Source organism: Abrus precatorius, unplaced genomic scaffold (genome assembly GCF_003935025.1).
Source record: "Abrus precatorius isolate BTA unplaced genomic scaffold, Abrus_2018 Scaffold2, whole genome shotgun sequence".
NCBI lineage: Eukaryota > Viridiplantae > Streptophyta > Magnoliopsida > Fabales > Fabaceae > Abrus > Abrus precatorius.
The window spans coordinates 26193263-26204848 of record NW_020874362.1 but is presented as its reverse complement, the minus strand read 5'-3'; the positions used below and the strand labels follow the sequence as shown (position 1 = coordinate 26204848).

The following is an 11586-nucleotide window of genomic DNA, read 5'->3' as shown; positions in this document are numbered from 1 at the left end:
TTAATGATAGAAGAAAGTTTTAGATTCTAAATTTACTCATTGGCAGCTTCTACCCAAATCCAAGGTTTAACTTAACTTACTTTTTGAATTATGAAAACAGGTGTTGTTTTAATATGGAGTTGGAGTATGTGAAGGAGACTTTAAGCTGTTTTAACATTTAGCATGTTAGAAGATTACTATTATCTAACAGGGATGAATATGTCTTTTTCATCTTTTTGTTTTTGGTATGAAAGGATGAAAATGTTGATCCAGAAACAGTGCATTCGGGTCTCCTTGTCTGCAGTTGTTTGAAATTCCTGGTCTTGAGCATTGATAGCCGCTAACAAACTTCTCTGACAATGTGACACCATTAGTATTACAAGATTTTAATTCTACACGTTGATTTCAAGCCTCACCAAATCTATAATTTAATGCTTTGATTGTTTCAGTGGAAAAAAAAAGCGCAGGAATGAATAAACAATAACATAGATAAAAAGAAAGTTTATATGTTTAGATCTTTTATTTTATATGAATTAAAAATAATATTTTTGTTAAGTTTTTACTAAATTTCTTACTTTTAAGCTCTCACAGTCTAATTTTATTATAAATTCCTCCTAAATTTCGAGAAAAAATTGAAGATTTTGACTAATACAAAAATTAACGAGGGGATCATATTTACGTTATTTTAAAATACAAATCAAAAGTGCAATTAAGCAAAAATTTGGCAGATTGCTTTAAGAACAATCTAAAAATATGTATGTCTTATATATATATATATATATATATATATATAATTACATTAATTCTTTAAAAGTATTTAATTATGATTATATTTTTAATTTTAAATAAATTACTTAACTTTTGAACATTTAAAAAATTAGAAGAATTAAAATTAAAATCACATGTATATTAAAGTAGAAAAAACAAAAGTGCAATTAAGTGTTGTATATATATATATATACACTATTTTCTATAAGTTTTTATAATATTATATTTTAAGAAGGAAAAAGTTAAAATATAATATTTTAATAAATAATTGTAAGAGAAAAATATAAATGAACAAATATTTTTTCATAAATTAAAATTCACTTATCTGCGTCAATTTTTTAAAAAGCGTTTTATTTAACTTTTTGAAAGGCTAGTAGTAGTAGACAAGTTAATTTAATCAATGCGTTTTGGTTTCCTTTTTAAAAAAATGAAGAAATATAATTGATTTTTTAAAATTTTCAACATTATTTATTCTTAAAATAAGGAGAAATTAAAATAAGTAACTTAAATCATTTTAAAAATGAATATAACTGACTTTATCTTGTATTTTTTATTTTTTTTATCTCGCCCGTCGTTCTAAGAAAAGTATTAGATAAACTACTTGCGGTTTTAAAGTTTTGTTTTTATTATATAAACTATGCATATCTTTTATTGCATTCTTCAATTCATTAATGGAACTTTACAATGGGCTAGCATGCCGAATAAGACTCAGTTAATTTTTCAATTTTTATCAGTTTCATTTTACCCTGGAATCAAGGAACTACAAATTTAAAATAATATATAAAAAAAAAGTGTTTGACATAAAATAATAATTGTGTAACGATTTTCGTTAAATTCCTCTCATACTATTTTGCATTTCTCTCTTTTTTATTTTCATGACATTAGTAATTGGGGAGTTCCTTTCTTAAGCAACAACGATTGCCCCTGTTCTTGAGATGCTTCAAAAAGATGAGGAAGACTGTTTGGAAAATTTTATAGGTAGCTTATAAAAATCATTTACAATATCTATATTTTTAATATTTTAATACATTTTATAATTAAATTTGTAATATAATAAAAATTTAATTATATCTATTATAATTAATTGAATCCTAAAGTGGGAGACTCAACAAGTACTTTTAATTATTGATAAACAAAAATATTGATTATAGATGTATATATTTAATTATAATTTTAATCGTTAACTCTTAATCAATCATTAGTTTTTTTTATTTTTAATCCCTGAGTCACTAACAAGAGTTAAATTTGATTAATTTATTATCCATGTTGTGAAATTCAGTGCATATCTCTCAAGTATTTGATCCAAAAATATTTTATGCTGCATTAGTACTCCACCACATGGCTCGTTTTCCATCTCTGAGTTGGATTATGAATTTTTCTTGCGGCAACACTTGGGTTAAGCATAGATTAGATGTCACCCTTTCACATATAATTTTTCTTTTTTTTTTTAAATTAGTAGTCTTTTTTATAAGATATTTAATTATTGTTGCAAGGTATTTATTATATTTTCTTATTTGTTTTTAATAAGTAAAGTTAGTGAAAACCTAAATTAAAATTAAGTAGAGTAAACTTTGACAGTGAGATTAGATTGTATTAAATAACAGTAATATTGTTGTATTATAGTATTTTCTAAAGACTAACTTTTATCAATTTGTGTAATTTAATACATACATATATATATATATATATATATATATAGAGAGAGAGAGAGAGAGAGAGGAGAGAGAGAGAGGGAGAGAGAGTACGAGAGTATAGATGAACTTCTTCACTTGAATTTATATACTATTTTTCTCTCCTTCGCTAGCTCTTAGCCATTAACATCGGGTTAATTATATACTTTTATATTCACTTTTTCTTTCATCTATTTATATTTTATTCTTTTCCAATCGCATCATTTATCACATTTAGTTTTTTTACTTCCTATCTTTCTCATCCTCCAATCAAATCACACTCTAATTTATAGGTGTCATGGTAACATTTTCGTTAACAATACAGGGAGTGTGTGAGAGTTCAAACTCCAAGGAATAGAAAGGGACATAAGGAGCAAGAATCTTTAAAGAAAAGGAGAATATGGGGGTAACAAAGGTCGCCATTGGAGACGCAATTTTGACATCAGTATGGGTTTTTGGTCTCTTGGTTTTGAGGATTCTTGCAATTAAGATAACTGCTTTCGTTGGTCTTCAATTTGTATCAATTGTAAACCTTTTCATTACCCCCATCCTAAACACTTGTTTTGTCCTTACCATAAGGTTGATTGGTAGGGCCTTGGGCGGTGCTAGCTTCAATCCCTCAGTCACCGTTTCCTTCTATGCTGCAGGGCTTAGACCCAATTCATCTCTTACATCCATGGCTATTAGATTTCCTGCTCAAGCAATTGGGGGAGTTATTGGTGCTAGGCTTCTCCTACTAGTGATACCAACCCAATACAATCACATGTTGAAAGGGCCTTTGTTGAAGGTTGATTTGCATACAGGAGCCATGGTAGAAGGGGTGTTAACTTTTATTCATAACTTAATTAACCTTTCTATAATGCTCAAGGGTCCTAAAAACCCATTTTTGAAAGTGTATCTATTTTCTGTGGCAACAGTGATTTTGGTTGTGCTAGGTTCAGGGTTCACAGGGCCTTCATTGAATCCGGCCAATGCATTTGGATGGGCTTATGCGAACAATAAGCACAATACTTGGGAACAATTTTATGTGTATTGGATATGTCCTTTCGTAGGGGCTACCTTAGCTGCTTTGGTCTATCGATTTTTGTTTATCTCATCAACCAAGCAAAAGAAAGCTTGAGAAAGCACAATTAGCCAATAAATTATGCAATAACTACCTTTTGGGTGCTAATTACTTATTCCAAAAAATTATATTAGTGTGAAATTTTATTTATTTTAATATTAACATTGATTGTCCTATTTATAAATCGTTTAAGAGTTTGTTATTTTATTTTGTTTAATTTTTAATCACAAACATGTCATCTTATTACTGTTTTATCTTTTATTTTAAAATATTTATATAAAGCAATATTTATAACAAAATTATTTCACTATTTTTTATAAAAATTTTGAAAACAAAAAAAAATAAGTAACAATCTTATAATTAAGTTTAAAAGAATTTCTTCCCTGAAAACACAGTCCTTTAGATAAATATAATTAAAATTAAGTAATTTTTATAATATCTTAAAGAGTAAAATAATACTTTTTATGTGAAATAATTATAACAGTTCATATTATATTAAATATGTATAATAAATAGTGATAGTTAGTGGCTTATTTTAAATGATATAAATATTTTTTAATTTTTAAAATATTTAAATAATTATAACCGTCAATTTAAGAATCAAATAAAATATCTTTTCAAGTTTATTGTCATACTAGTAACTAATTTTATTAACTTATTTTTTATTATCATAAATTTTAATTATTACTTTTAAAAAAGGTATTTAAAAGTAATAAAAATATGTAATAATTTTTTTAATTTTACATAAATATATTTGCATCTTCATGAATGCAAATTACATTCAAAACTATTATAATAAAAAATGTGTGTGTATTGAAGAAAATTTGTTTTAATAAATATGTAAATTACAACATTGACTCTTTATATTTATTTAAAGTCTCAATTTGATTTTTTTAAAAATTTGGCATTTTTTATGTCAAGTAATTGACTTTGGTGGTAGTTAAAACTGTCACAATTAATAAAAAAGTATTTTAAAAAAGGGGATAAAACATCAAAAATAAAAAATAAACTGGAACTTTTATCATGGTAAGTAGCTAAAGGTGTAATTTGGCTTGAATAGCTCTTATGTGATTTCAGATATTACATTTAACAACATTCGATAATATTATTCAAATCAATTTATATTATATATTCAATAGATATAACATTTAATATTGTTGCTTAAGTCAATTTTACTCTCTCACACACACGTCCAATGAAAAAAAAGGCAAAAATATCTTTTAGAGAAGAAAAAGATTTTATAACATACATCACAATCACAAGAAGATGCAAAGGGATAACGCGCGGTTCGTTAACAAAATCCTTTGTCGTAGAAGCTCTGAGTATGGAGAACACAATAATTTTTCTCTGGCTTCTCCAAAAGTTGCTTTTCCAACTATAATTGAAATGGCTCTTACAAGGAGAACCATATATCCTGTACGAATTTTTTCAATGGGATAAGTAACAAAAGAGATTGTGATCTGAATTTAGACGAACATTTTGTTTACTAGGATGACTTAGATGATGACGAACATATTGATTTTCAGACACAAAAAAAGTACAAATGTGAAAAATAGATATATCATGATGAAAATGTATTGGGGAGAGGAAGGCATAACTCTACATGGAAAATGTTAATTATTGTCGAATTTGTCAAATGAGTAAGGTTAAAGATCTTGTAAACAAGGCTTCAAAAGCACTGGTCTTTGCAAGGATAGATGGACATGATTAATTTGATATTGATCACTTTCTCGCTAGGTTTTCGTGCTAGAATGATGTTCACAATGTAATTGAAGGGGCACTTGGTATGATCAATAATCACAACCTTCTCACACAAAGGTTGCATCGTGAAAAATTTCCCCCTTTTGAGTATGAGTTCAAAAGAATGGGAGTTTAGAGTTTAGGATTTAGGATTTACGGTTTAGGGTTTTCAATAGAGTATAATAACGAAAAGATGATCTTTTAGTGCATTGCAACTATCTAAGCGAAACGATCAAGATCCGCTGATAATATAACGTTGAGGCAAAGGGAGGACATATAAGAAGGCATGCATGGTTAGTGGGCATTTCTTACATCTCTATTAAGCTAAATTAATCCTACAAAGACTATTGTTTCAAAGCTCAAACTAAATAAGAAAACTTACAATGTTGAATAAATGGGATTCCATTTAGTTTGTTTTCATCATGAGAGTTGTATATAGTCATTGGAAGGAGACATGTTCATTAATGGTGGTGGATTCTACACAGGATCCTACTGTTTAGAGGGCATTGCAACAACAACTGTAAAAAAAGGTAGTGCCTAATAATTATAGACAACAAATTGAAGGAAGGAGATATGACCTTGTGCATGGATCTTTCTTCCTAAGTTCACTTAGCTTAGCTATTATATACAACAAACAATATAATTTATTAGAGGTTGGCATAATAATTATAAAAAAAAAACTAGAAATAAACTCATGTAGAATTTAATTTCAAGATGACAACATCAATGAGCTGCTAATATGACTAATATAATAATGGAAGTGTTAAACATTTGTACCTAATGTTTAATAGATAATAAATAAATAGGCTATTTAGTTTCATGATTGTTTCTTTTTTTATCAGATGATTCAAATTTATACTTTGAGTTGTCACCTATTAGAATATTTAACTAATTTTTTTAAAGATACGATATCCACTGAACAAACAAAAATAAAACAAACGACCTTTCGTTGTTTTTTGTTTTGGTAATGGAGGGCGCCGAAGCCCAGATGAGATTTAATTTAGATATGCAAGACCTATGCAGTTCCATTTAGCATTTTTTTAATAAAGAAATAAAAATTACGTTCTGTGTTGTATGTATTTAACATTATACATGCTTAATAGAAGGGTAAACTAAAACAAGCAACCTAAATAATTAAAAAAATGAATATACCTTAAATGAATCACTTTATTTTATATTTCTATCTAGCTCATGCTTCTAAGGAAAATATTAGTTAAATTTCAGCACGTTTTTAAGCTTTTGTTTTTATTGCAGAAAATTTGCATCACTGTCATTATATCAATCAATCAATTAATATAATATGAAACTGGGCCATCATGCCAAACAAGACAAGACATCAAATGTTTCAAATAATTTAATTAATTAAATTCCAAAAAAAAAAATTAATGTTAAAAAATAAAAATAAAAAATCAAACTTAAAATAAAGTAATTTAATTAATTATGAAAAGCTAAAGTGTTAAAATAACACACAATCTAGACTAATGAACCAAAATTACAATTACACTTTTCTTCATGTGACATCGAATGATCCGCGAGTTCCTTTGTTCTTGAGATGCTTCAAAAGGCATTAGATTATCAAAATTAAACGTGGCTTCAAAAGTCATAACGTTAAACCCAATACATATCTCTCACCTAATTGACCACAAAAATATTTTATGTTGCATTGGTCCACAACGTGGCTTAGTTTCCAATCTCATGCCTAGATTGGGGAGAGAAACATTGTGTGGACCCCACTCATTAATAACGAACGAATATTTTAATCTAACTTTTTTTTATTTGATTTAATCCAAATTCGATCTTGAGACCTTACGTAATCTAACTTTTTTAATTTTACGTTTATTCTTATATTTATGAAAAATAATTTATTTTATTTTATTTTAAATTATTTCATAATTTATAAAAAACTATATTATTAACTAATTAAAATATATAATAAATATAACTTAAAATTTAATTATTATAAAAACTAATTATATTTATTGATACACAATAATTCATATTTAGATTATAATATAACTTTTTAAATATTTAATATATCTATTAAATAGGTTGAGTGTATAAATAATTAATTTAGAAAGAAAAACATTTTGTAAATTATAAAACATTTTCTCTCTCTCTCTCTCTCTCTCTCTATATATATATATATATATATATATATATATATACATATTATAATGAAATTATACATTATAATAATGAAATTGAATAAAAAAAGAAAAGTGACGTAAAAGTCACAGTGCAATTAAATTACAATGGCCTACCCCACAAAGGACACAAACCAGCTATTGGGAAGGGTCACAATGCTTTGTTGTCTCATCACTCAAGATAGAATATACTTCTTCACTGGCATCCATAGAATCCTCTTCTCTTCACTTTCCTCTAATTCTTAGCCATTAACATTATAGCCAAAGTGAGTGTGAGTTCCAACTCTAAGCAACAGGGACATAGAAAGCAAAAGTCCCTAGAAAAGGTAGAAAGGATATGGGGGTGATAAGGGCTGCTATTGGAGATGCAATTTTGACATCAACATGGGTTTTCATTATCTCAACTTTAAGGATTGTTGTAACTGAGGTAGCTGTTTTCCTTGGTCTTCAACCACTTTCAGTTGCAGGCCTAATGATCACCACCATCTTCAACTCCCTTTATGTCCTCACCATAGGCTTCATTGGAAGAATATTGGGTGGTGCTAGCTTTAACCCTTCGACCACTGTTTCCTTCTACACTGTAGGGCTAAGGCCTGATTCATCTCTTGCATCCATGGCTGTAAGATTTCCTGCTCAAGCTGTTGGTGGGGTTGTTGGTGCCAAGACTCTCCTATTAGTGATGCCAACCCACTACAAGCACATGCTGAAAGGGCCTTTCTTGAAGGTAGACTTGCATACAGGTGCTATAGCTGAGGGTGTTTTAACTTTTACTCATAGCTTGGCTATACTTTTTATCATGCTTAGGGGTCCTAAAAACCCATTTCTTAAGGTGTATTTGCTTTCTGTGGCTACTGTGGCTTTGGTTATTCCGGGTTCTGGGTTCACTGGTCCTTCTATGAACCCAGCTAATGCCTTTGGATGGGCCTATACAAACAACAAGCACAACACTTGGGAGCATTTTTATGTCTATTGGATATGTCCTTTTATAGGGGCTGCTTCAGCTGCTTTGATTTACCGGTTTCTATTTATGTCATCAACCAAGCAAAAGAAAGCTTGAACTAGTTAAGCTTCTGCATGTTAATCAATGTAACAAAAATCTTGCCTTTCCTTGTAAGAGTAGGGAAATTTCAGAATTTATTTTGAATGCTAACCTTTTTAGGAGTATGGATGGTATAAGGGTGTGCTTGGTAGGAGAGGTAAATGGAGATAATGGATGGGGAAAGTGGGACTAGTGATTCATGTAGACTTGATTTATGTGTTGATGAATTGCTTGATTTTGTGGATGTGTATATTTACAAATATTAACTGCAGGGCAGCTTTATTTTTGTGCAATTGTGAATGTTCTTCCATATAGAATCTAATAGTTGTGAGATTATTATATGAATTAGATTTCTGAAACAAGTGACTTGGTAGTATTGAAAATTTGAAAGAGAAACCAAAACGTAGATAATCTTTGTTCTTGTGTGCATCCGAGCGCGTGATGAGAGAGAGAAACCAGTGAAGATCACGTGATCCTTTGACTTAAAGCTGAACAATATTAATTTTGAATTAAGTGTTATTAGAATACATGTATAAATTAATTATTATTGAAGTGTGTGTGGTTCGTAAAAAAAATGATAAATAAATTTTTAATTAGAAAACAAACAGAGCCTAAATCTCACAGGAAAAATGAACAAAAGTAAAAAAATGGCATTGGAGTGGAAGAGCTGGTACTATTATATGCAAACTCTCACTGTTCTTATATATATCACGTGCAAAGAGCTAGTACTATTACATCCATATAATGCAAAAAGTTATACTTAGCGTCACTAAGTTATTCAGTTAACTATTAGAACATTGACGGGTTTTTGAAGTTGCCATGGGTAACTCTATTCAACAGGTTGATACCAGAACATTGGACCTAAGTGAAGCACATTTAGACTAATTGACCACATTTTTGTAATTTTATTAAATTTTAATCAAAGATAAAAAAATATATTTAAAAAAGTGTATTAGAACCTATACTTTATCTTAGCCCATTAATGTAATTTAGCTCTTCAATGTTAGACTTTACCTAACATAGCTTCGAATTATGTATGGGTTTTGTGTTATATAAAGTTCCAAATTTGCAACTAACAAGAATAGTCATTAACTATTTAGTACGTGTATTAATTAGTAAGAACTGTTCTAGTTTATTAATGTGATTTTAAGTTTGAATTTTAATAAATACAGTTGTGATAAATACTCAAAAAGATAACTTTTCAGTTTATAATAGTTTCACTTGACTCAAACAAATTGTCTTCAATAAAAAATAAATATTTTTTTTAAATATATTTCATCACATATCTCACTCCTTATTTTTGAGATCCTTCCATAAACACCTGTTGCTTAGTAGTTCATCAAATATATAACTTTTTGTGATTGATTAATCATTTAACTATATTTGTTGTCAAATTCGAAATAGAGTATATTACTTTTTTAATATTTTTTTTCTATTTTTATAAAATATTATCTATCAAATAAAAACTGCCTTAAAAGAGTTTTGTTATATTTTATTATTTATCTTCTTAATATTCCTCTTACGACTTTATAAAAAAAATTAATTAAAAAACTATATATTTATTATCTTAAAAATTATAAATCTTAAATAATGTTTATATATATATATATATATAAAGTTTTATATTAAAAATAAAATTTTTAAAATTATTCCACAAAACATTATTATATTTGTTAATTTCATGATTAAAATAATTCTTAATCCACCTAAAATATATTCTTACACATTCTATCTTTGCACAAAATCCATGACCCACCAGTGATGCACTCATATTTGTGGTGTGATTTTGGTTGTTAAATTCTAACGAACTTCCGTTGCTTTTAATTGCGTATTTTAAAATTATTTTTTTAATGTGTGATTAACGGTATATTTTAAAATATGAATATATACACAATTTATAATATTTAGTATTATTAATATATTAAATTTTATAATATTTATTATTTTAATAAAAAATACTATTTACAAAATTTTATTATACGATCTTAGTGCTTCAACATACCTTGAAAAAATATTTTAAAATAACACACGAAATGTAAATGATTATATTAGGATTTTATTTAACGTTTGAGCATGAGATAAACAGTTAACACGTACTTTATTACTCAATTTGAAAAATGACTTTAATATTGATTCTGAGAATCTAATTTAATCATTAATATGATTTTTATAACAACTTACATGTTAATTATAAAAACAATAAAATAACTCGTTCGACGTCACAAATATCTTGTTAGTTTTTATAGATGGTATACAATAATAATTAATAATAAAAATATAATATAATTAATAAAATTCGGAAGCTAAATTATTACTTTTTCTTTTCCTTAAAAAAAAGAGAGAGAGAGAGAGAGAGCAGTATAGTTTTTGTTCAATTTCAACTACAGCGGTATACTTAGCAGAAAAAATAATAAAAATGCCACCACGTTGAAAGAGTTTTAGAGGCCCACTATGACTATGATTGGTTTATAGAAGTAGAAACCCAAGGCCTATATTTATTGGTGCATATTAGAGCCCAGGAAGGTGTGCTTTTGGAAAAGATAAAATGAAGCATCAACCCAAAAAAACAAAAAAAATATGAAAAACGTCGGGGCCGAAAATAATAAAAAAATATACGTGTTATCATTTATGGTTTTTTTTTTTAATAATCTAAATAACGGATATGTTCCAAGGCCTATATTTATTAGCATGTTTGAATTGGACGAAAAAAACTAGAAGAATTAAACAACTAAAATTAATAATATACTTGATAAAATAAAAATTGTGGGTGTTTCTAATTAAATAATATTAGCAATTAGATTATAATCAATTGTTATATTTTCAACTGTTATATTTTCAACAAAGAAAATAACTTTCTGATGATAGATAAAATCTTGAATCCTATAATTAAAATTTATAGATTACTTTTTAACTGACTTTATTTTTTTCATTTTATTTCTGATAATTATGAAATTTAGATACAAAACTAACTACCACAAATACTTTCATAATATTTTTTGCGTTTTTATTATAAGAAATGATTTTCTTGAATAATTTAAACAAAATGGATTACTTTAAAATATCTGATCATCCAATATACTTCAATCCAATTTATTTTAATATTTGGATAGCTTTTTTTTTTGTTTGTGGACAATAGCTTACGACTATACAATTATTTAATAGAAGACTCTTCAAAAATTTTGT

At 27.2% G+C, this 11586-nt stretch overlaps 2 protein-coding genes across 2 annotated transcripts; both read left to right on the top strand.

The window, feature by feature from the left end:
- The first annotated feature begins 2817 nt into the window (after window positions 1–2817).
- Window positions 2818–3537, top strand: LOC113859307 (aquaporin SIP1-1-like). Its single transcript, XM_027492117.1, has one exon. The coding sequence runs from the start codon at window positions 2818–2820 to the stop codon at window positions 3535–3537; it is 720 nt and encodes a 239-aa protein (XP_027347918.1).
- Window positions 3538–7499: 3962 nt separating this feature from the next.
- Window positions 7500–8737, top strand: LOC113858498 (aquaporin SIP1-2-like). The gene has a single exon (XM_027491180.1). The coding sequence runs from the start codon at window positions 7702–7704 to the stop codon at window positions 8419–8421; it is 720 nt and encodes a 239-aa protein (XP_027346981.1). The 5' UTR covers window positions 7500–7701; the 3' UTR covers window positions 8422–8737.
- The last annotated feature ends 2849 nt before the right edge of the window (window positions 8738–11586 follow it).